General features: G+C 41.6%; 1 protein-coding gene across 1 annotated transcript in view; it reads right to left on the reverse strand.

Annotated features, from left to right (window-relative positions):
* The window catches only part of myripb (myosin VIIA and Rab interacting protein b), a 97,840-nt gene that overhangs the window by 8,515 nt on the left and 62,704 nt on the right, over positions 1–26,621 (reverse strand). Inside the window, exons 3-9 of the mRNA XM_070853246.1 lie at positions 18,490–18,626; positions 6,186–6,272; positions 5,088–5,185; positions 4,698–4,778; positions 3,803–3,964; positions 1,663–1,831; positions 584–1,110 (exon numbers count right to left, since the gene is read on the reverse strand). Of these exons, the coding sequence (XP_070709347.1) occupies positions 584–1,110; positions 1,663–1,831; positions 3,803–3,964; positions 4,698–4,778; positions 5,088–5,185; positions 6,186–6,272; positions 18,490–18,626 (1,261 nt within the window). The remainder of the gene's footprint in view (positions 1–583; positions 1,111–1,662; positions 1,832–3,802; positions 3,965–4,697; positions 4,779–5,087; positions 5,186–6,185; positions 6,273–18,489; positions 18,627–26,621) is intronic.

A 26,621-nucleotide genomic window follows, 5' to 3' on the forward strand; every position in this document is an offset into this window, starting at 1 on the left:
CTGGTTACTTTTCAGGATAAAATCTTAAATACAAACAGCATGATAACTCATTTGCAACCTTTTTGGTTTGTGATCCCTCTCAAAAAAGCAATGTTGTCATTTTTCAGATGTCTATGAGATGTTAGTATTTGTACCAAAAAGAGATTTCCTTTAAAATCCTCTCAGATGATTTGACTAAATTAAGAGGACAAATTATCCAGTATTTCACAAAAACAGGAAAAATTTGACAGAAAAGTTAAATTAAAACAAATGCGTGTAAAAGAATTTTGTTTTTAATATTATATCACTTACAGGAGTACTTTTATTGTGATACCGGAAATAATTTTGCTTCTGTGCTTTTTACTTGAGAAGGATTTTGATTTTTACTCGTAATGGATTATTTTTACACAATTGTATTTTCACATTCTTTTTACATTTTTATGTGAAGATACTGTTTTTCCATGTCCAAACTGCTAGATAATGACACACAGAATATGTCAGCTTTTCCACCTAAATTAATCCCATCTAATAATGTGAAACATTATATTTACACCAGGCTTTGCAGTATAAAATGACCCAAAACTATGATGCAAAGACAAAGCACCTTGGGATTAAAGTTCACATCCAGTGCCTCTGAGTGGAGTGGATAAGGGGAGAAGTTCTGGTGGAGGTGTTGGTGGTGCAGCGGCTGGTGATGAGGGTGCAGGTGTGTGTCCGGCGGGCCTTTCTTCCTCAGCAGGTTGTGAGGTGGTTTGCGGGGACATGCGGACAGCACTGATGAGGCCTCTGAGTCTGAGTTGAGAGTCTCTGTGTTGGTGTACTGGCCCGAGGACGGTGAGGTAATGGGAAGGTGCTGGGTGTACGTCCACTCCGGGTCGTGCTGCGAGTCTGTGTAGTAAGTCTCATCGGACAGTTTGCGTCGGAACTGTCGCAGCGCTGCGCTCCAGCCGCCCTCGTCGTTCTCCTCAGAGTCGGATCCCATCTCGTCGTAAGCCGAGACGACGCCGGACTCCTTTTCCAGCACGCTGAACACCAGGCTCTTCCTCTTGGTTAGCAGGCTGGGACGTGACAGCTGTGAGCTGTGCAGGGCGATCCAGTTACCGTCAGGGCTCTGCAGCACTGAGGATGCACCTGGAAGAACATAAGAATATATGTAACATATAACATATATGTAACAGTATTTTTTGGATAGGCTGTGGGACCGATTAGACCAAATTTAGTCATTTCTTATAGAGCAGTGCTTTAAGAGTGCAAAATTAACTTGTCAACATTACTTTTATAACAGTAAAAATCCATTTAAAATGATGATCACTGACCACGGCCATTATTCTCCATTCATTTGGAAACAACAAACTTTTTATTGTCACTTTTTAAACTATGAGTGAGTGTTTGGGTGAAATACTACTTTAAAGTAATAAGGCTGGTATGACTTGGATAAACTATGAAAACAGTTACAAATCATAAATCACATTTCTATTATCTCAAAAAAGTAATAAAGGAGTCAGAATGTTGCCTTAATATTTGTGCCAGTAAATTCAATTACATTACAAAGCACTATGCATGACGACTAAGCTAGTTGTATACATTTAAAAAGGACATGGTGGTGCTGCCTTCCCATATTTTACCCTACTGTTACATAATTGGATCTGCATAGAACTGAGGTCAGGAGGAGAATATATTTACTGGAGTTGTCCAGACGGTCCACGCTCTTCCAGCTGGGGAGAGACGTGGCCTTGCCCTCCCTCTTCAGAGAAGCGTACTCTTGCAGGCCACCGCCCGCCCCGCCGCCCTCCTCCTCTGGACCCTTGTCTGGGGAGTCGTCGCTGGTGAGGGAGAACGCTGACCGTGAGCGCTGCAAACACACACATTAAAACACATGCAGGCTTGAGACCTAGATGTTTGACATCTGTGGAGATTTAAAGTTGAACATCACCTTCTTTTTCATTTTGGGCCACAGACAGATTATTGCTGCTTGGACAGAGGCCAGTCACATATGACATCCTCATATTGTTATAACATAATCTAATGGAGAACTTGGTCCATCTGGCTCATCTGTTTCCTGTCTGAACAACTGCGGCTGTGAGTCAAGATTCTCATCAGCAGGTGGAGCTAGAAAACAACTAAATGACTAAGTAGACTCTCTACGTGTATGTGTGAATGTGAAATGTTATAATGAAAGAAAGATAAGAAAAATATCTCCAAAGTTAGGACACATTTTAAAGCCCTTTCATTGACAAAGGACTAATTTAGGTTTGGGATGAACTTTTCTGATTAGTTTACACACTCTAATTAAACATTTAACAGTCAATGTTTGTGGATGTGCAATTAAAATTGGTTGTTTGCTGGGGTTTAGATTTAAAGGCTGCTGCACTGAGAATGAAGGTGGCAATATAAGGAGAAATTAAAACATCATTCAGGTTCACAAACTCACACTAAAATCTTATTGTAAACTCTTGATGTTGAACATCCAAGTGAAAGCACAGATGGAGATACGTGCATGTTCTAGTAAGGCTTCCACAGAAGAACAATCAGAGAAAAGAAATCAGCTCTTATAATGGGTGGGATGCACCACTAAGGCTGCCCTAAGGGTCAGTGTTAAGGTAGTACAGATGTGAGTGTGCATTTGCATGTGCGATAGTGTTTGCAGAGAGCTAATAAACAGAGCCTGTCCCATGGCGGGCCGAGTATTTGAGGAGGATCCCCTCGTATTTTACACGACTTTGATCTTCGCTGAGTGAAACAGCAGGAAACAGAACGGTAAGGCCCGGGGAGGGCAGCTTTGATGCTTCACTCACACACGGGACGATGACAAATCTCCACAAGTCCCTGCTGACTACAAGTGCAAACCACTGCCAGGTGTGTGTGCATTGCTGATTTGTGTGTGTGTCTTTCTGTGTGTACCATACATCTCTATGTGTTTGTGTCACCTGGGTGTTTTCACCATGTTGTGTAGACTTTTCTCAAACCTGGAACATTTAGTGAAACAACTGTTGTCTTGGGATTTTCACCTGGCCCACTCAGATATAAATCCGAGTCAGTTCACACACTTGGTTCAAATCACATTTGCAGTACCTCTAATACCTTTTTACGGGTAAAAGACTTGAAAGGGAGGAAAAAAAGCTACTGGCTATTATATTTTGTTGCTTGGTGGTCTATTTTCTCTTTATCCTGAGGAAAATGGTGAAGCACACTGCAGATAAAACTCAAAGAGTACCAAGTATCTGCCAAGCAATCCTCTAAATGGGTTTCATTCATGTTTTTATGTTGTTTATATGGATCCAGGTCAGCATTAAAATACACATCATGCTGAACTTTGGAGAACAACTTAATCCTGTGGATATTTATCTTTTTATACAAGGGCTAACTGTGCAAAATTCCAAGTGAGTTGGCCTCCTCACCAGCGCCTTTGAATACAACTGCTTCAGCATCCACAGAGGATATCGGGCAAAGAAAGATACACTGTGTGCTAAACAGGGCGACATCGTCACCACAGGAGTAACCGCTCCGGCTAAAAGGTTGTGGTGATTTTCTGCCAAAAACAACATTCCTGTGTTTTTTTAAACACACAGAGAGACAGTGGCTGGTCCGCCCAGAGGAACACACACCAACACACAGACAGGAGAATTACACTATATGTGTTGTGAAACAAAGTGAGAAATGTACAGCTTGTACTTTGGAAAACCAAACCACCCTTCTTCAAACACAATAGAGGAGGAAATCAAGACTCAGCAGTTTCACCCGACACCCTGCAAGACAGTTCTGTTTTGACTTTGCTGGATATGGTTGGCTTTTTGAACAGTTTAAGTGGAGTGCAGAGACTGACCCAGAGGGAGTAGGAGGTCTTGAGGGGGTCCTGTGGTCCTTGTGAGGAAGATTGAGGCTGAGACGGAGAGGGGAGCTCACTGGGCTGGATCAGGGACTGAGGCTGAGGCCAGACAGAGTCATACTCTGTCTGCATCTCTGAACGCTTCCTCCTCTGGATGATCTGAGAGGCACAGAGAGGGAGGAGGGAGGAGGAGAGAGTGAAAAGAGAAACGACAGAGAGAGACAAATGAGAGAGCTGCGAGGTATTAAAGCACACAGAGAACTTTATTTAAATAATAAATTATGATAATAATTGCAAATTGGAAAATAAAAACGCATTGCCGTAACAGCATTTACACTTAGGCAGGAATAATTTGTTATAATGAAACTTTAAAGCCAATAATCAAGTCTCCACTTGAATTTCCATGTAATATTATGCGCTGACATCCTCAAAGCGGAGATAAAAGACACATTTTTTATTTCACCTTCAAAGACTTGACAGCCAACAAATGTTAATTAAAACTGAAAGGCAATCAAACAACTGCAAACTTTGTCTCCACTCACTATGAGTATGCAAATTACAAGATATGATTAAAATGAAAGGGGTTGTCGCTTGAGTCCTAATTCCAACTAAAATATCGTATTCAAAGACTTTCTGCCCTTTTCTCAAATGCTGCTGTAATCCCAATTTCAAGAGGGGAAAAGAACTTTAATTTTCCGCGTTCCTGTACCATGTCTCTACCACAGTGTAATATCAGTTGAAATGCTGTTGTTAAGCATCATAACGGTACGTCAGTCAAACTGACAGACATGGGACCTTGCATGAGGAGTAACATTTTCATTTTCTGCTGTGCATTTACATGTGAATGATGTCAACCGCACAGGGAAAGTAAACATACAAAAATAAAACCTACTTTTTGTACAATGGTTGTGGCAAGTTCCTCTATGAGCTCCTCTTTGTGGTCCCTCAGATACCGAGCCTCATTCTGCTTCTCCTGCACACACACACACACGCACGCGCACACACACGCACACACACACATATATATAGTGTTCAAAGCGACTGGGAATTACCAGGAGAGGGTCTGTGCAGGCGTCTTAGCCAAAAACCATGACTGCATCCCTCTGATACTGAGACTGAGAGGGAGGCAGGAGGAGAGGAGAGGAGAGGAGTAAGAGGCCATGACAGAGGAAGCGGGGATAGAAATGAGGGGAATAGAAGAGCAAATGGAAAAGAGCAATACAGAGAGAGAGAGAGAGACAGAGAGAGAGAAAGGGAGAAGAGGACCGCAGCAAAGCCTCACCAAGCTGTCACTGAACTCCTCCGCCTTAGCGATGGCCTCCTCTATAGCCTCCTCAGCAACACGCAGGGCGACTGTGAGCGTCTCTGCCATACTGTGTCCTGACATCACACACATGATATCACACCTGAGTAACAACCTATGTAAAACCCTTCATCCCCAGCCTAGCACTCAGTCCCATCCCTCCCTTTAAATCCAACTCTAATACAATGGTTCCCAACCTGGGGGGGGAATCAAGAGACGATTAATTGGACATTAAAGAAGAAAAAAAACATTGTTTTGCATCACACATTTGAATTGATGCATTTGGATTTTCCTCTAGATATTTAGATGTTTTTCATTCTGTAAATACAATAATAATACAAACAACAAAAGAAGAGTAAAACTCTATAACTCCCAAAGTGCACAGCAGAAACAATGCAGCATTGTTTAAACTGTCCATTTGAACACACAGAGCCCACACGCACTCACGCACACGGTGTTTGTTTGTGTTCTTCTCAAGAGATGGCACTATCTAAATGGCAGATCTTGATCATTGCATAAACAACTCATAATTACTGGCAAACAAATCAAATTAACCTTATCATTAGACGGGGGCTGTTTGGTTGTTGTTCATGTATTTCTTGGTGTATGAAGGTGTTTGTGTGTGTGTGTATGGTAAATTGCCTAAATGTGTTGTCTGGGGTGTGTAGGAGGCTATAATTTTATCTCTGCATGTCTGTGTGTTTGTATGTGAGACGACATATCATTGATTTCGTGCATAGATTTATGTGTGTGTGCATGTGAATCTTAACGCGTGTGCAGTTTAATGACTGCCTCTTTAGTGTTGTGTAGCACTGATGTGATTTCTCCCCACACATTTTGTCGAATGGTCTTCAATTATTACGGCAGCAATTAATGAGCAATAAACATAAAAGCTCAACCTTTTAAGAAAATGGAAAAAGGAACACACACGGTGAAAAAAAAAAAAATCAACATGGCAGACGCAGCAGGACAGGAAGGAATTGCAGAGTGGGAAAGATCATGTTGATTCTAATTGTGGCTGAAATTATCCATCTGCACTGCCACAAAACGCTGCCCGCTCGTCCCCACGTCTCTCACCTTCACTCTGTTTGTAGAAGGCAGAGTCACTGCCACAGACGCTGCCATCGTTGTCGTTGCCGGTGCTTCCCTCGTGAACGCTGCTTTCTAAAAGGGGGAGAGAAAGACAAATTCAGATAAAAGCCTTTGAAATGACGCCTGTCACAGAAATGCAAATATCCCGCTCATATCATACCATATAATAGTGTAGCTGCATATTCTTCCATGCTTTTGCCACATTAAAAGTAGGTTACAATGTGCACAATGCCACTAAACCCCTTTTTGTACTCTTGTCAGCCCTATTCCCAACTCCATGCTGCCATCTTGTCAATTCTATTGTTTTGTTTCTTCTGATTGGTGCCTTTCCCTATTGTATGCTAAGAGAAAACACATGACAGTTGAAGTAAAATGACAATTAATCCTATGATTCCCTCTGCCTTTCAAACAAATCACACGCTTGCACTTATCATGGGCATGTTCTCAGTGCACATGAACATCACCATCTAGTGTGTTGTTTGCATGTTTTCTTCATAGCTCATTCAGGCCAAGACTCTTGTGAGATTGTGCTACATTTGTGTAAGTTAACTCTAGAGTTACAGCAAAGGGACATTTTTGTGAGCCAAAATGGAAACTTTGTGATTATAGTTCTTAGACAGATCTACCTAAAGAGCTTTGAGAGCCCAGAGAAGTCGTAGTGGCTACAAAATCCCAGCCTTTAAAACCACATATTCCCTTCGTGGCCTATTAACTTGCGTTAGACATCTCTCCACTGGTTCCCGTTTATTGTGGCCTGCTCATTAATCCAGCTGTAGAGATGAAGAGGACATGCAGCTTATTAAGAAAACAAACTGTCAGACAGTGTGGGATTTGCCAGAACACCGAGGTGGAACATGATGCTACTGGAATGAGGGAGTCCTTTGACTGACCGCACGCCAGGTACATTTCCATCGCATCCCTTGACCACAGCCCATGCCCATTCTCAAACGCAGCTCCAGTCAAAACACAAGAGCACCCTGGCTCCAGTTCCACCTCTGGTCCTCACTTCAGCTTATTTCCATCCACAAACCGGAGCCAGGACAAAACCACACCCAAACCTCCTCTCCCAAACCCACGCCTGGTTCCAAAGTCGGCTGCTGCTGACAAAACACACGCACGACCAAACTCCATGACTCCCATCCTTGGCCAGTCACCTCGCCCCCAACATTAATCTAGTCAACAGTGTCCTGTCGCTGCTCCTGTTGGACAGGCTGCAGTTTCTGGCTGAATGCACAGAGACAGTCAAATGCTCGCGGTGGTTTGGTGCGAGCCCGGCTTCAAGGAGCCAGAGCCACTCACCGATCTCTGCCACAGCAAACTGCAACACCGCCAGGAATACAGCGGCATGCACAGCCATCACTCTTCCACACCAAAGTTTGGCCACTGGATGCAGACTTGGTGTCTCCCACAAGTGTACCCCTTTCAAAAATACCAATACAAAAAACAGCAATAAACCTAATAAAGTAATTTCAAATGGGCTTTAACGAGCCCAACACATGAAAGTATGACGCCAGGCAAACAGAAGACATCAAAATAAATCAAAATCAAAGCTGGCATTTTCTTCTTTTTTCCCTTGACAGCAGCAGTAACGCAGCTAGCTGTCAGATATGTTATACTATTTCAGCTTTACTGCAAGGTGAACTGCTGTTTGTCAGAACACTGCGACGTTTCAGTGCAGAGCCTGTAAGCCAGAAATCACAAGCCCTTACATTACTTCACTGTGACATGCGGTGACGTGCTGTAACTCAACCACAAAAAACAATGTTTGATGCCTTTCTACACATTGAACTACAGGCAACATCTGCCTTAACAATAGCTTCACCAAAAAGGTACGTGTGTGTGTGTGTGTGTGTGTCTAGCTCCACTTTGCCCCGTGTATCTCCATTTACAGGCCCAGTCCTCCCAGTCGCAGCACGGTGTAACAAGTCCCCAAACCATTACACGCTCCACCTGTCCCTCACTCCCAGAGTTGTTACACTCTGACTGAAGCGGTGTTCAGCAGAGCTGTACTGTTCTCGCTTGGTTAGAGCTGTATTATAGTTTCTGGCAGTGTGGAAGGAGACAGTAGGTGAGGAAATTACCTGCAGCAGCTAAGGACAATGTAGACACAAAAGGACTGCTGTCAGTGAAAGTGAGCCACCTCGCAAGAAGCACACACACACACACAGGGAAGCTGATACACAGATACACTGAGTATGATGATAATTCATCCCACACCAGCTCAGCGCTGTTTACATACCAGCGTCCACCTCTGTCACAACAGCCTGTCAGCATAACTTTGCTATCTCTGAGATATCCAAACCAGTCTTGCTGTCACCTGTCAGTCATGTGGGTGTTTACGGGTGCAGCCTGCAGGAAACCGTCCTGCATATTGTGGCTGCTTATCGTGGAAAAGAAAGAGAATGTAACTGTGTGCGTTGCTGTCGACTGGAACTTAACATCATTTGATTTGCTCACTCATTAGTTTGTCAGATGCAGTGGTCAGAGCTTACTCAGTACATTTACCCAAGTAGTGTATTTACTGTTTTTGTTAGCACGGCCACGATCATTACCAAATCTTAACCATGAGTGTATGATTGTAAACAATGACGACGAAGGTCCCTTAACACTCAGTAGTCATTTTATCCAAAACCACAATGTTTTTGTAACCTTAACAAAGCTTTCTTTTAACCTACATAGTTTTTGTCTCTAAACCTAACCAAACCTTAACCATGGCATTGTCACATCATGATAAAGATAAACCGTTTTTATCAACCTTTTTGTTTAAGAAAGCACAGACAAACGGAAAGATCAGACAAAGGGGGAGAGAGGAGGATGGACAAACAGTGTATTTTGTCATTTGATCTGGAGGTCTTGTTGTGCGCTAATTTTTGACCACTTGGGTGTAGTGCAACAACCTGTAAACAAAACACTGGTTATCATCTAACAAAGTTGTTGTGGTAAATTTGTTAGCAAACACTTGTGCATATACACACTGAGCCTGAGGGGAATATCTGGCTTTTTACTTGCTAAATGCTTCCATGTTCACCAGCTAGTTGCTAACTTTGTCTGTCCGATGTTTGCTGCTGGGCAGAGTAGCACACAGTGGGTTTATAAGAGCTGTTTGTCTGTAAATTAGGTTGGTGGGAAGGGTGATATTGAACCAACTAAATGTACTGAAAGGTGTAATAAAGCTCCGTACAACTGAGACGAGTCAGGTGAACGAGCAAAATTTCACATTGTCATTTGATCCTTTGCTAATAGAAAATATTGATTGTAGCAGCTTTAGCACTGGTCAGATGTAATATTTCACACTACTCCTTTAACATGATTAAACGATGCATCTCACTGGGCTTTACAGCGTATTTAAAGATGACAGTGAACACCAAGGGAGACACCACACTATTGTTTTGTTTATCGTTCTTTCCATTTACGCCTACTTTTCACTTATGAGTCATACTAGTGACACAACAGAGTGATTCCTTTGTCATTAGTTGGCCCTGACCGGCACTTCTGCATTAAAGAGGTGATGAAAGGTCACTTTGTGTGTGTGTCAGTGTCTCAGTCCAGTGCATTCGGCTGTGTGTCCAACTTCTGTATTCTCACTCCATGACCATCGTCTCGACTTTGTTCCTCACCACTTGCTATACCCACCACTCAGGGAAGTGGAGGAGGAAATCACTCGATATTACCATGGTAACCACAGGGATGACAGCAGTGGCCTGCATCTGCAAGGGTGTCTGCAGCTGCTGACATTGCAGACACTGTCAGTGTGCATGTGTGTGTGTGTGTGTGTGTGTGTGTGTGTGTGAGAAATAAAGTGGGACTACATTACCTTTCTGAACAAATTCATATATATATATATATATATATATATATATATATATATATATATATATATATATATATATATATATATATATATATATATATATATATAAGTACTATTCATATGCAATGGACTTTGTCACTCATTTGGGGAGGAATTAGAGAGAAATATATAGTGCAAAATTCAGACAAATAAAATGGATAAATATAGTGTACTATACAGTAAAGTGGGAGTGACTGAAGAGTAACTATAGATTTAAGTGTCACCAAAGAGAAGATAAACTAGCACAATGGCTCCATGGCTGTAAAGCATATAAAACCCAACATAACTGGAGAGGTAGTGGAAAGTAAACAAACCCACACACGTTTCATTCAGTTTCATCTCTTTGGAGTGTGGGAGAAAACCGACGTGGACGTGAGGATCCCAGAGATGTGCGTCTTTTTTTTGCTGCAACTGTTCACTCAGCTGCAGTCTCTCGCTCCTCTCTCTCTGGAGCTCGTTGGTGAGCTGCTCTACTTGCTTCCATAGAGACTTGTTGTCTGCTCTCTCCGTCTCCAGCTCTCCGATCTCTGCCTCCTGACCGGCAATGTGCTGTTCAGCACCCTGGAGGTGAGCCTTCAACACCTCCACCTGGGTGCCCAGAGCCTCATTTGCTGTCTCACAGTCCTCCAGCTGCTTTGCCCACTTGTTGGAGCCCCAGACTGACTCAGATTCAGCTTGAAGGTCATGGTCCGCTCTCTGTCTTTGTCTCGGATCAACTTATGTTATCAGTAGGAGTGGTCGTCTCAGTTCAATGTTCAATGCAACAGGAAGTTATCTTCCTTACTTTGACAGAGATTTAAGCTTTTGATCAATAAATTAAACTCTCCAGTTATATTTGTGGAAACATCTGTAATCAGGGGGCAGGTTTAGAAATGAGGAGGCCAGGCTGAGGCACAGATTAAAAGGCACATTTGTAAAACTTGTCAATAAGACTCAAATTTAAAGCCCTGCTTCTTGGCAATAACAAACTGTGCATTATCAATAGTCATAAATGAATAACAGCTGCTATTCTGAACTATAAATAGCCTTCAACCACGGACAGATAATGAGACAAGGGGCCTTTGGACACAGACATGTAAAAGGACCCATCTTTCCCACAAAAGGGCAAGACACACACAAAGAGGTGAAAAATACCACAAACGACAGCACTGCATCTTGCATTGTAGTCATTTTATATTAATTTTGTGCATCTCTGTGGATGTTTTGTGTCTCTCTATAGTTGTTTCAACCATATATATAAGTGCATATATCTCAGAGCTCTAACATACCCCTCCCTTCATGATCATTCAAGATCAATGTACGCGTAGTTATTAATTACGCCTACTGTAATATGATTAGATGGGACCACTTGATGCATTTGTTTTGGCTAAAACTTTCTGCAAATTGACTGAGCGTCATGAAGACGACTACAAATATATGGAGAGACAGAGGGAACAACAACAACAAAAAACAGAGTGTATAAATAAATGGACCAGTAAAGCTCCACTTAGAGCTATCGTTCCTGAAGTGCCAGCAGCAGCAGCAGGAGGAGGGAGGAGAGTCCAGACGGTTTCCTTTCAATTACAATGCAGCATCTGGCAGCACACACAGTCTCAGAACAACGGCTCAACTGACAGGATGTCTGCTTGCATCACGACGGGCTGGGAGGTAGAGGAAGTAAACAAACCCACACCAACTTCATTCGTCTCTGTTACTTGAGAGATAAGAGTTTTACTTTCAGTTAGTGGAGATGAGGCATATGTAATTTCAATCTGTCATAAAAACAAACCAGGAGGGTGTTGTGGGACAGAAGTAATCAGAAGCAATCACGTGTGTGTGTGTCTGTGTGTGCAGAAATTAATTGGTCCCAGGGCTAACATGGCCTTTAAAGTTCAAATGATGGAGGTGGAATGCGAAATGAAGGAGCACAATGTCTCCAGTAATTAGCAAAAGCTTTTGGTATTTAATTTTCACATTTTCATAATGTAACTACCATCACCTGCAGGCCACTGTGCCGACTCATCCCTCTAATGTATGAACCCGGGAAAGAACAAGGCTGCAGAAAATGACCCCCGAACGCAGCTGGGAGTGATAGATAATGTTCAACATGGAGCCAACAGTAGAAGAAAATGTCAATCCCACACAGACCACTGCACGGAACAGAAAACAACAGCTTTACAAAAACGTCAGCAATTGAAAGATCAGTGTTGGACTGGCTGAAATGGCACCATTGTCTGCTGATTCTGAAGTGTGGGGTGTAAGATATATAGCGATTAAAAACAACACTATTGTTAGTATGTTGTAAAATTACTATTTTCAATTTCTAATGCATTCTCTATTACAGAATCGTGCCCCAATTGCCCAAAAAGGAAAAAAAAACAAAAAAAAACCCATCCCTAAAAATCAGGTCAGATGGAGATGCTAAAAGGATTCAGAAACGATTATAAATACTAACTAAACAGAGTCCCAGTTTCCAGGACATCTCCATCATTCCTCATGTGCAGGCAAGCTGACATGTGCACATGGAAGTGAGCTCCACACAAATAGAGTCAGTTGCATTCTTGACACCAGCGCGGTCCGAGCCCCGTAGTTGTTTGCTTTTCGACAGCAGTGGCTCTGGGCTCCTGTTTAACATTCTGCCCTCCAATCCCTACAGACACAACACTGTACTCTGAGTCACCAAGCTTTCAGCTCAAAGAACACAGGCAAAACAAATCACCCAAAAAGTCACTACACGCCTGTGCGTTTTTGAGCCACCCTACAGTTGATTTATCTTTTAAGGTGCTGCTGAAAACGTTTTGAAAGGCCTCATGTTTGGTTACTTCATTCAGCTTCGCTGTTTTGGCAGAGGAGGCCCAATGTCTCTGTTCATGTTTTGCTGGCGGTGACTCACTAGACTAGCCACATCTAACCTACTACACTGTAGCTGAGTGTTGACGGTTGAGACAGTTTTTGGCTAAGTAACCACTCATTGGACAGGAATGGATCAGCAGCATAGTGCACAATGCTCACCCTAGTTGACAAGAGTAATTCTCATCCAAACTCCTCACTTCCTATCCTACTTTCTTGACCACAGTTATGAAACAGTGCTGGTCCTAGTTTCATGAAAGCATTTGTCTTCATTAAGCTAAAAAAGAAAACATCCCCACGGCCAGAAATATAGAAATGAATAGGAGTTTCATTATCTGACCTTGGTCGGTCCACACAAAGTGGTTGTATTTGTTCAGCATAACGACACAAAATAAGGAATTGGGCCAAAGAGTGAACACATTTCGGAAACACTGCAGATTCTAAGGCAATCAGTGGAGAGCAAACCTAAATTAACTCTGAACAATCATCCCTGTTGCCAGGCTACACTTTCTGTTAACAGTTTCTATTTGTTCATTCTGAATCTTTTGGGTTTGATTTTCCAACAATACAGCCGATGAATGGAAAGATCTTTAGCAACTCAGACTTTGAAACTAGAGCTCATAAACATACAATAATAGTGACAGTCAGGAAAACTATGATGGTGAGGAAGTCTTTTGATTACCATCAAAATATAATTATACCAACAACAATCACCCACAACATCAACACTTTTTTTTTTCTTCTCTGGAGTGAAAAATAATCCGCCAGAAACTTTGACAGAAACTGTTGCAGTCCGTGTGTTTCTCTCCAGTTATTTGTCCAATGACTTATTTCATCTTTTAATTAAGTGCAGCTCTGGCCTAGCATATGCAGCCAGCCAGACACACAAACACACACACATACACACACACACGCATAAAACAAACCCGAAGAGCATAAAAACCCTCCGCAGGCACATATGGTGAAGAAAAATGTATTGGTGGAAGAGTATTTTCTGTTTTTTTTGCTAATAAAAATATACAGTAATTGTTATAAAGTGCACCATTGCTTTCTTTGATGTTATCAGGTGTGGTTGTGTCTCTGTCTAGCAGTATTAATGCATATAGAGCAAAGAAACACACACACATACACACACGCAAGGACATCGTCTCTTCCTTTGTTATCGTTCTAAAAAGGCGGCTGCAGCCAAAGAAAGCTTCAAAACACTGCACTGATTTCCCTCTCTCTCTCTTCCCCTCTCTTCCCCTCTCTCTCTCTCTTTCTCTCTCACAATTTTTCTCCCCAGAGGGAATAGCATGTTTGAAGGTGATGATATGTTTGCACATTTCTCGAGTCAACTTCATCTTACTGGATAGATGAGCAGCCTCCCACAGACATTTGGAGCGAAGTGACAGCAAATACAAAAGGTGGGAGAAAAGTGGGACAACAGTAATCCCCAGTTTGAAATGAATGAGATTTAAGTGTAAAAAAATAAAAGTGCTTCTGATACTTCATAACAGCCTCATCACATTGCATTTCATGGGGAATTTTATGATGCTATACCTAAAACTAGACTGGAGAAGTGGGGAGTGATGCATTAAAATTACCCTGTGATGGAGATATTTAACAAATAGCTGAGCCGTTTGAAAAATTACAAGTATTAGCCAGTGAGCTTATACCGATTTATCACGGTGGAAACAAACATAATACCCAGCGCATTTACTTTAGAGAGACACACAGCCACAGCAGAAAATTACAGTGCCAGTGAGATAAAAAATACGTCATGCACCAGAGATGTCTGTTTGGACTCACTCAAATAAACTTGTCTGTTTTTGAATATGTACTCTTTAGAGAGGGAAATATATTTGCTCACTTCTCATCTCACTCAGAGTTGGGTGAAAAGATTGTTAACACGTCTGTGGAGTAAATATGAAGCTGTGCCAGCAGCTGGTTAGCTTAGCTTAGCATAAAGACTGGAAACAGAGGGAAAGAAAAACTTTAAAACCATGAGGTGTGTATTTTACACTTTTTGTAAAGATTAAACAAGATATAACATGTTTATTACTGAGCTTTAAAAGTGAACAGAGTCAAGCTTCCCCCATTTCCAGTCTTTATGCTAAGCTAAGCTAACCAACTGCTGGCTGTAGCTTCATATTTAGCCTACAGACATGAGAGTGCCATCAAGCTCCTCATCTGACTCTTGGAATGAAGGCGTATGTTTTTTTTTTGGTACTTCCCTTACAAACTGAATTTATTTTTTACTCTTTAGTCTTAAATCTATTAATCTCACTTAATCCCAAGACTGTGTGTTTACACACTTATTCCGGTCATTGTTCCCTCCATTCAGTTCAGTTTTTAAAAAACGTATTATGTGATTTGTTTTTCTCTCTTTAACCTTTTACCACACCACTATGGTGTGGCTCCACTGTTTTCTGTCATATCTTATAATGTCAGTTTGTTGACATGTAGCCTCAGGCTGAATATAAGAGTAAACCCAACTGTTGTGCACATTTAATTGTTTGATTTAATGTTACAAGCTACTGGTTTCAAGGCATTAATTACTAATTTCTTAGTAGTTGGAAAACACTGGGTGTTTCTTCTCTGGTATTTCATCATTACAGTACGTGAAGACCAACACTTCATCCATGTTTAATGTCAAAACTCTCCAGGGGCCACATCTATCATGCAGAGCAACACTCTCACTCTCTCCTGCGCATATACACAGAGGCTGGTATTTGTTACAGGTCACACAGGAGCATTACTCCCCTCCACCAGAGATGATGGACACAAAAGTACAAACCGCTTGTTCCCTCTTCTCTTCCTGTTGGTTTGAAGGTCACATATTCTCTCTGGGGACATGATAGATGTAAAACAGTCACATCTCTCTCACCGTCTGTCATGTTAGCTGCCATTTCACACTTGCACAGAATTGATTTTTTTCAAGCATAGGCCCCTTGGTGATAAATTAAAAAAAAAAATTCTTTACTAGCACACGTATAGAGGCAGCCCATAGTTCACATATGGTCGGTTTACGAGATTGTTTTACATTCCTGTGGCTGCGTTCCTGTATGCATGAGGAGGGGACACCACTATTAAGAGTTTCTGGGCTACATAACAAAAGCTCCTGTTCTCGGAACAAAGTAGACCGAGCGAGATGGCGTAACATCAGTTTGTTAATGAGCAACATCTTTATCTAATTGAATTTTTCTCCAATCTACTGCTGATTTACTTGCTGAACTAAATCTCATTATATTCTATTCAACTGAAAGCACAGACGTCTTGATATACATGCTGATAATCTGTTCCTGTTATAGACTTGTTTAAACACTTGACATATCCCATTATTTGCTGCAAAAGAGGCTTTTTTTTCTTTCATATAAATTAAAATCCAATCATGTTTTTGACAGGTCTAGCTTTGGCTTTTTAAAATTAACGTTAATCCCCTTTGATTCAATCTGCTATATAAAACACAAAGGGGGTGGGTGAAGGATGAAAATAACAAGATATTTTCATGTGCATGCACACAAAATGAAAAAAAATCTTTGGCAGCCAATAAATCTCAGGTTCCCCGGCGTGAGCCAACAATATCTGACCGAAGCTTTAATATCGAGACACACACAAGCAGCCCACAGGGTCTGCACACGCACACACATCACAGTATATCCATAATCATATGGCAAGTCAGCTAACCAGTTAGTGGGAGCGGCGATGCGAGTATTTGAGAATTGGAAGCGGTATAATCTGTTGGGCTCATGTGAGCTTGGAGACCGGCAGCTGAGTCACATAATCCTTCCATCTCCAACCCACATGATGTAAGAGAGGAGAGGAGAGGAGAGGAGAGGAGAGGAGAAGAGAGGAGAGGAGAGGACAGGAGAGGAGAGGAGAGAGGAAAGTAGAGAGCTAGATTGAGTGGGGTGATGTGGGGGCAGCAGGATGGATGATTAGGTGGAAAAAAGTGGAGAGGAAATCAGAAAACTTGAGGTTTAGAAGGAGAGTCTACTCATACACTGCAGATGAAACACATGCCTGTCCTGGGAAAGCTTCCTACTTATTAGAACGTTATTTAACTGAGGCAAACGAACTGTGAAATGTCAAAAATGTCCATCAGTGGGAAATTGATCAATTACTCTATTTCATCCCTTTAGGTTTTGGCTTCCTTGCACTGCAGACCACGACTGATGTGCAGAGTGCAGCTATAAAAACAACTAAAGCATCAGAGTCACTTCAAGGCTTAGCTTTTATCCTTGTTCTTATTTTTACTGTTATTACGTAAAGCTTTCTTTTTTTTTCTGTACTGTATGTGCGACCACCATGTTTTTCTGCCGCAAAAATCCTTTCCTGTTGTTGGACAGTAAATATCTGGACTGAACTGCGCTGACATACCATGTTATTAGGCTAACTAGGCCTACTAAGCTTCTTTCTGACCAACATATTTTTAGATTCCCATGGAGCCAAATCTAGCTATTTTAGCCCATGCAGATAGACATGCCGGCTTTATGATGGCTAGACGTGCTGTCTGCAAAAAGGAAATGAACTAATGTCACAGTAATAACAGACATAAACTTTACAAGCATTGCCAGCTAGCTGTATCCCTCTATTGTGTGGGCTGCTTAGAGGCAGACACAGCTTCTTATGCTTACGATGGTATTAATTTTGTTTATATCACTTTAGACACTGCAGGCAAAAATAAACTCCAGTTGTGGTCACCGTGTGCAGCATTCCTAAACATGCCCTCATCTCAGCCTCTTCCTCAAGTCTGACCTGATTTATCCCCTCTGTGCTCTCTTCATCCATTTAATCCCATGGACCAGGGTTGGAAATAATGCCTTGGAGTCAGCCACAGAGGCAGGCCGATCATGTTGCAGCTGGGTCAAAATATTGTTATCTGGGAGGCTGGGTAAAAGCTGCCCCTGCTGCTGTCCTGCACTGGAACAATTCACTGAGGTCGGAAAGTGGCTTGAGCCACCGCAGGGATTAACTGGCAGGACGAGTCCTGCGGGGCAGCTCACCAGCAGTCTGTCACCATCAGTACTGGCACAATCTCACACAGGCAGCAGCACTGCCTTTCTCACACACAGAAGTTCACATCACATCCACGGACTGACCAGCAACAGTAGTACTTTCCGAATTAAACTGCAGGCATAGAGGAAAGCAGTTTCCTCAAATGTTGTGATCAAATCAAATTGAAATTAAATGTAAAGAAAAGGGAAAATACAAATATCTCCATGTAACAATCGCCCATCCTTAACTTAACCCTGAAGATGTGTGTATGTGTGTATTTGTCTGTGGAAAAATCTTTGTTTCTACATGCCAAAATCTGAACAAAAATCTGGGAAACACAGTGAGTGATCATTTAACAAAGAAAGCTAATGAGCAATCAAGTGAGCTTGCTTGTGTTTCCTCTTAATGTCCGACCATAGCCTTGCATATCAAATGAATTTGGAGTTGTATTACGTCTCTGGCCAAATCAGTGAAATTGCTTTAATCACAACATGACACAGCATTGCGCAGAGACAGAAGGCTGCTCTGCAATCAAAATGATGCAGGAGATAAAAATAAATAGCAAGAGAATGGCAATTTGACAAAGACCGCACATGGCTGACGAAATATATGCGAGAAGGATGAAGTTACCTGGGAGATCAGAGAGCGCTCCTCTCTCGATAATGTGTTTCCTGTACAAAGTCTTCAAAACCTTGGCGCTGCCGAACCTCTTGAAGCGACTCTTCACATTGTTGTAATACCATTCAAGAGACTGTGTCCTTAAAATCCTGCAGACAAAGAAGAAAGAAGGAAGGGAGGAGGGAGGAAAGACAGAAAACATGATATTAAGTCATAAAGAACAGATGGCAAAGAAACTGGCAGGAATTAGATTTGAGTATAATTACATAAGGATAATAACTTTGAGCTCAAGCCAACACATCCATTAAAATCTGGTTGAGCATCTTTTAATTATTAAAATAACAAAGCTCTATAGATATTTTCAATTATTTCAAGAAAGACTGAAGCCTTTCTTGGGGATAAAATCCAATAAAAATCAGACAGAATCAGTCAGGCAGAACTGCGGTTTTGTGTTATAGTGCAAATTTAATAGGTGTGTGTTTGCTGTCAGACTGTTATGATGTATTAAAAGTGCTGTTCTTTGATTTGAAGCCAATAATTGGCTTTTTAAGGAGATTCAAGTCTCTCTCTCTCTCTCTCTCTCTCTCTGGATGCCGTATTAAAGGTATGAATAGTATTTGTTTGCAGGAATATCATGCAGGATCTGTTGCTGTTCATTGATATGCGTATGACTGCAGTTTCCAGATGTGACGTCACACCTTTTTCCAGGCTTTTCCTCATTTCACAGTGCGCGGCCGGTTGGTGCATGAATGCCAACTAATTACATAAGAAGTAATTCATTACAGAGAGCGTTATGAAAAGCCCTCAGAAAAGCGCTCCTTTGCGCTAGGGTTGCGCCGGATTGCATGAAACTCTGCCAGCTTTGTGTTTAATCTTGCAGTCCCTCCTGCTCTCCTTTTGCTTTCTCATGCCACTGTCACTGCCACATTAGTGAGGCCAAACACACTCAACACACAAAGACAGATTTACTGTTCAAGGAGAAAAAAAAACACACAAGCGCACGCTGTATTTAGAAGTGCAGCTACTGAGTGGTAGGAGTGTGTACAGTGTGTGTAACCTCTCTCTGAATGAACATTTTGTGCTTAGCTTCTGACACCTACTATATTAGTGTATCAATAACAAAATGAGTGGACTTTTGTGAGTCACTGACTTCTTACAGAATAACGGCAACACCTGTGTCTAAAGGACAAGATGATATTCTACATTTTTTTTTATCTTTCTTATAGTCAACAGATACCATGAAAAATACCAAAATGTACCAAAGTGTGTGTGTGTTGCCAAAGCATCATATAGTTTTTTCATCTGTGCCATAGGCCTTAGGAATGTATGGACTTGGGGCTGGAAGAAATGGATACTGTTTGTTTCAGTCATCTTACAGGAATCGTTTTTAATATAAAATACAGCCAGCCTAATCCTTTGAGGGAGCTATGACTTTAGCGTGGGTATAATTTCAGTGACCTCTGTAAGCCAAACCTGTCCCTCTACAATATCTGTGGGTGGCCACATGACCACAAACATTTTGTGCATGTCCAGCAAAGGTTAAATAAGTCTTTTATGGTGTCACAGGGACACACACGCTCTACACACTTAAAGACATGCTGCATATGTCCATCTCTCTGATTATGAAAGAGAGAGGGAGAAAGTGAGAGTACATTCAGACGAGATGACAGAGTGTTTTATTGTGTGTGTGTGTGTGTGTGTGTGCGTGCTGATGCTTCTGCTCAATGAAGAGGGTGAAAATAGCCATGCTAATAAAGGGATCCAGAGTGCCCCTGAGGCTGCATGGGCTGTTACATCCATCCCACCCCCTCTTCCTTATCCGCCCTCCCTCTTTCTCAGTGGATTTATTGTCCCCTGCCCCTATCAGCCTGGCCGCTCAATGGGCCTCAGCTCCTTAATTTCATGCCATGGGTCAACCTAGTCTGTCTAATGGTGGCTGCCAACTCCAGTGAGAGGCACGGCCCCTTTATCTCCCTCTGGGCCCGAGGACGGCGGCACTAAAATGAATCTGGAAGAGAAGCATCGAGGTGGCATCATATGAGGCAGAAATAGAAATAAGTTCTCTGTATTGTGAAGTGAGCTGGAGCCACAGGGAGCGACCTTTAAAATGAAAAAAAATACTGATGAACAGGTGAGGGTTGAATATGGTGGAGATATTATCAGAGTGATATCTCAGTTCACTTTCAAATTAAGCTGTATGCCTGAGTAGCATGCATGGTCACATCCTCAAAGAGAAGATTAAAAAACTACTGACTGTTAAACCCCTGGTTTCATAAAGCTTATATACAGTGGCAGATTTGCCTCTCGAAATTCTTGGCAATTTTTGAAATGATGGGTCCCTGATTTCAGATACAGATACATAAAAGTAGCCTTCACATGTTTAGCCTGTAACTGTAAACGACACCACCTTCCAAACTCTTCAAATAAAGGGCATTGCTCTTATAACATCCTAAAGCACGCTGCTTTAGAGAAATCCAAAGCTTGACAGGCCTGCCGTGCCTAAGCAATGGTTGAACAAAACGTTTTTGGAGGAGGGGTTTAGTGAATGTTTCACTAAAGCACCTATTTATAGTCTTTACAGTATACATAACAGCAGAATTTTAGCACCATTTTAACAGCAGAATAAATGTGCCCCAAATAATTATTGAAGTGTGTCTTAATTTGCATGCATACATGCTTTCATTCCTCTGCCTGTCATCCAAATTGGCACAAAAACAGATAAGTTAATGCAAACTTCAGCTCAGGCATCTGCTCCCTTTGATGCCAGCTACACAAACTTGTTGAAATTAACCAAGCTTTCCATTTCAGAGAGGAGAGAGAGGGATTTAGGACAATGGGAGAGGCGTCTCGATGAATGAAGCATGACATTGCTTCCCTAGAGTGATCTGATCTAAAAAAGTGAAGAAGAAGGGAGGAGAGTGGAGTGGATAAGCAGAGGCTTTCAAGCAAGAGCTGCACCGCTGTGTGAGCTTCTACAAATACACATTTCATAATGAGGCTGGGAGATTCCCCGATGCTCGGCTGCTGCATGAATAAGTAAGAGGGATTCCTGTGGATGGTCTCCTGACACTGGGTCTACCCTTCCTCTATCATCACTTTGTCTTTACTTGACTGCGAAGAAGCTTTGGAACCAATGGCTCCCATCCCCTCCTCTCTCCAGCCCTTTTGCCCTCTATACTTCAGAAGATTGATTTGCACATCTAAATGAGGTCTAAATAAAATATATAGAAGAACATGTAGAAGAAGTGCAATATAAAGTATCTGGCTTTGCTGAGTTTCCACTTCCCCTGGCAAAGGGAACCATTACCATAATTGACTTTCTGAGCCTTCTAATGAATTGGTTCAGCTTCTATTGAGGCTGCTGTAGGGATGGGAGCAAAGGGAGAAGAGAAAAGGGTGGGGGTTCACTTTAACAGAACATCAAATAGACTCTAGTCTCTTCTGAAGACTTGCAGAGTGACTGTTCTTGTTAATAGAGGAAAATAAGACGAAAAATTAGATTGTTCTCAGCTCCAGGGTTAGATCAAAGCACCCGATGTTTGGGAAGTTGAAAGTTGAGGCGAGTTGTGAGGTCTTAATGAGTAAAAAGCTGAGGGAGTTATTGTATTCAGTACAGTCTTGCTTTCTTTACATCAACTTTATCCTAGTGCACCAGGAATAAGCCTTTTCTTCACACATGGACAATCCATTTTTATGAGGGAACAAGAAAGCAATGAAAAACTGACCTTATGTCAATATCTGTTATATTATCAGGACATACAGTATGTATATATTGGAGTACTTCAAGTACTTCATAAAAGTATCATAAAAGGAAGTCAATCAGCTCACACCACTCAATCAAGAAAACGCCAAGAATACACCAGACGGTACAAAATTGGTCTCTATGCAAATGATGTGCTACTGTTCCTACAGGAATCCTTTGCTTCATCTAATTACTCTGCCAACTGGTCAAAATTCACTCCCTGCATGGATAGATGGCAACCCTTGCATAAATTATTCAACTGTCCAAAGGAAATATAAAACAATACTAAAGGAATATTAATCAGCATTGTGTTTGACAACACTTGAATCCATGTAAAAAAAATGTACCTTTACCCTTGTCCTCTACCACACAGAGACCAAAGGTCAACAGAGCAATGACGGTTCAGTGTCTTGCTTAATGATAGCAGGGTGCAGGGTATATGGAGAGTGAAATTTGGTTTTCCCTAATCATTATTTTACAAATATGGAAACTGCAACTGAAATATGTCCTCAGCTGAAGATGGACTTTTTCAAAAACAAATGTAGGGTGCAGCCGGGGAAGGATATTAAGACTGATTAATTTCTGTTCTGTGGACAAAGAGAAAATCTAACTCCAAATAAGTATTAAGCACTACTGGGGTTGTGTATTTGTGCATATCGGATCTGATTTATGCAAGTGGAAGGACCATTTACTTTCTATAATATAAATGTTATTATAAAGATAGTGTACGTGAATATGCATAAAGATATCTTTACCAGCGTAACACTTGGATGTGTTTTTACTAATTATACTGACGACTTAATATATTTTTAAATGTTTAGAGTATGCTTCAAGGGATCTAGGTTCTCATGTGCTGTTTGTAACAATGTCTGCACGTTTGAGGCATTGTTTTGCATATTCATTGCAGTGATTTTCCCTGAGCTATACCGTCTTTGTTGCTAGCACTAAAAACTCTCTTTTGAAATGTATTCAGTGTTGGCAGAACAGACCGAAGGACAAGGACAAGGTCATGGGTCAACTGCTAAAAAGCCAGTGAGATTTTCAGCAAACCTGCCCACAGCTGTACTACCCTGTCGGTAAGATTTAAAACAGCATCTGGTTTGCAGCAGACACGAAAACAACTCTCTCACAGCAGTGGTTCTGTACATAACCTTTCCAGGAAGCAACTGGAATCTTGATCACCTGCATGTGCCCCTGTGATTGACATTCAGATAGGCAGGAAGAGGGATATAAAAAGAGCTCATCCTGCACAATAATGTGGCTAGAGATGTCTTTCTCTTCTCTTGTCTCCTCTATCATTATCACAATCTTTCACATTTCTGTCTCTTTTTTCTGTCTCTTTCTAAATATGTGTATTTGTGTTCCTGCACACACACACACACACACACACACACACACACACACACACACAGCCACACTTTATATGTTCCAATACTTACAAAATGGCCAGGCTGCATACAAACCACATTGCATGCTGCTCATTAAGAAGTCCAATTAATTTGAAACAAGGTCCCTTATGTTGAGAGAGGTGTATAGAAAACACTGAGTTTCTGTTTTATTTTATAGAGAGACCAGCGGTTGTTAGGCTCTCCCATGCAGAGCAGAGGGTCATTAAATGAACAGACCCCTATGACTGAAGACGCATTTGCATGCAGAAATTGTTCCACAGCAGCTTAAATTTGCACAGTTTTGATTGTGTTTCTGGTATACTGCAGCATTTAGCCTAGATGACTACTGCAGGTTCACGACAGGGTATTCTGCGCTATTCACTTTACTTACCTACATCTTTAAAAAGTCTAAAGTCAGGCTATTTACTCTGCCATCTCTCCTTCCTACTAGCCCTTTCTTTAGCTGTCAACTTTACTCTCCCTCTCTCTGTCTCTGTCTTCTCCTCTGTTTCTCTTTTCCTCTTTATCACGCAGCTTCACACCATCACCGTCCATGGTGTTACAGATGAATGTGTCGGCAGCTTGGAGAGCCTGTGGCACGGTATGGACAACTGGAAATGAGTTATATTGGGACAAAGTGCTCTCAGACAGAGCATGGATATAGGGACAAAAGTGAAATATAAACTGTTAACACTGTCTGGTTTCTCAAAGCAGTAGTCCTGATTTTTAGGAGTTAGACTGTCAGACCTAAATTATACACTGCCAGTACTGATTCTCTGTCATTTAATGAAAAGTAGGATTAGATATTGACCCTCACGAAGATTTTAAAACACACACAAAAGCAACATAATCAATTGTTCTCCATTAGAGACATCTAATAATAATTCTTCAATACCATATTCTCTTTTAAACAAACATTTGACACCTGATATACTGGTATCCTGATACAGCAATAGATCACTTTCTCCACTGTAGATCAGAAACTGAACATAATAAGAGTATCAAAACTGCACCTTTTATCGTTGCACTGCAATACAATAGTCTATTATCATCTTACTATAGGGACACTTTTAAAGAACCCCACCTCATCTCAGTTTATTTTGTGAATCATTTTGTACTATCGTCAGATAAGCATCCTGTTTAATGCTTACTATCAGTTTGTAATGACTAATCAATAATGTGTTTAAAATCCTGCAGATGAAAGTAATCTAATTCAGTAATTATTTGGACACAATTCATGGTTTGTCTCATTGGTGTCCACCTGCCTGTGGTCTGAATTTCCAGATACCATAATTTGTGTTTTACTGTCACTCTGCATGGAACAGAATATAATCACTATTTGGGGGGATAACTCACTTCAAACAGCATTCATACAGCAGTACAATACATTAGAGACAATTAGATTAGAGCATGGACCACAATTTCACTCCTATAGCAGCTGGCCAGATGCCGCACAGGTGGGTCATTTTAGGATAACTCACTTTGAAACACTCTACAACAATCTTCCAATGAAGTGACAAAGCTGCACAGACAGGTTTTCACCGACTGCAGTACGCATGCAAACATTTCCTTGTGGCTCCACTGTATAGAGCATATGGGAAATTGAGATAATCTGCTCTCAGCCTCCCTGCTTCTTCACAGCCAGATCACTGCATGGGATTTTAAGGGGAGCATGCGGAGAGGCAGAGCTCTGCAGCAGCCCAGCATTGTGGGAAATCTAGTGGCAGAATATACTGCGGTTACACTTCCCACCTCTCAAGTCCTTCTCCATCTGTCTGCACTGTGTGGATAATGAAAACTGCAGCTCCCTGCAGCCTTTATCAGAGCAATTGTGGAGCCAAAATCATGAAAAGCCACTATGATTAGAGGCTGAAAGCGGCAAATGTCTGTCAACAAAATTCATTTGTTGAATGTCTTGTGAGAGAACTACAAAGCCCATGATGGTAATTAAATCTCAATAAGGTGGCATCACAGGCTTTTTGTAGGTTCTTTTTAGGTCACTGTTGGAGTGGGAGGCTTGGCTTTATCCTCCTGTCATCAAACACCTCAGCCAGGAAATGAAAATCCACTGAAATAACAGGATTTTACAGATTACACAACGAGTGCACAAGATAGCTTTTTAAAAAAATATTATTTTTTATTGCACCATATACAGGGTATTAGGGGTACTTAAGAGTGGCAAAGTGTTTATTGCAATGGTCCTGTAATCAGAGGATCAGTCATCTCAACTGACAATGTGTCAATATACCACCGTGTGTCCTGTAGAAACAGCCCTGCGTCTTTGTAAGCTCAGACCGATGATAATGTCTGCAGTGTACAGGTTCACTGCATCAAATGTAAGAAGTGGATAATGAGAGAGGAAGGCGTTGGGTATAGATCATTAACCTGACTCAAACCTCATTGTACACTGTACACAAGTGAATGAGAAAAGGACAAACAGGACAATGGGGGAATAGCGTACTGAAGCTGCCAGAGCCCAATGTAGTGAAGTGTCAGCTTGTTAGGGAGCAGTGAAAACCAACCTGACAACGCTGAATTACATCTACTGCTGTCACCTGTTAGAGAGGAGCAACACAGGGGAAAGAGAGGGCAGAGGAGAACAGGGATGGACATACAGACAAAGCGGGAAAGACTGACACAAAGGGCATTTTAAGAAAAAAGGTCATTGCTTTGATTGGCATCATGGAGCCCAGCCATATGGGGGCATTTTATTTCATGGGAACTATTTTTAGAAGTCCCTTTTCAAAGCAGAACACCAGTCTATGTAATCCATGTGAAGTGATCTTCAATGGAGGGAGCAGGGAGACCGTCTTTGGCTGCAGTTGCTCTTTTGAGATCTGTGTGTGTGTGTGTGTGTGAGTGTGTGTGTGTGCCTCATAAGCCAGAAAGCTCTGAAAGAGGTTTTTCGAGCAGAGGAACACAGCATAGGCGAAGTGTTTCACAGAAGGTTACAGAACAGCTCCAGAAATCAAGGTTTGTCACTTGTGGCAGGCGCCTCTATAACAACCTACACT

The sequence above is a fragment of the Pempheris klunzingeri genome, chromosome 21, assembly GCF_042242105.1.
Source record: "Pempheris klunzingeri isolate RE-2024b chromosome 21, fPemKlu1.hap1, whole genome shotgun sequence".
In the NCBI taxonomy this organism is placed as follows: domain Eukaryota; kingdom Metazoa; phylum Chordata; class Actinopteri; order Acropomatiformes; family Pempheridae; genus Pempheris; species Pempheris klunzingeri.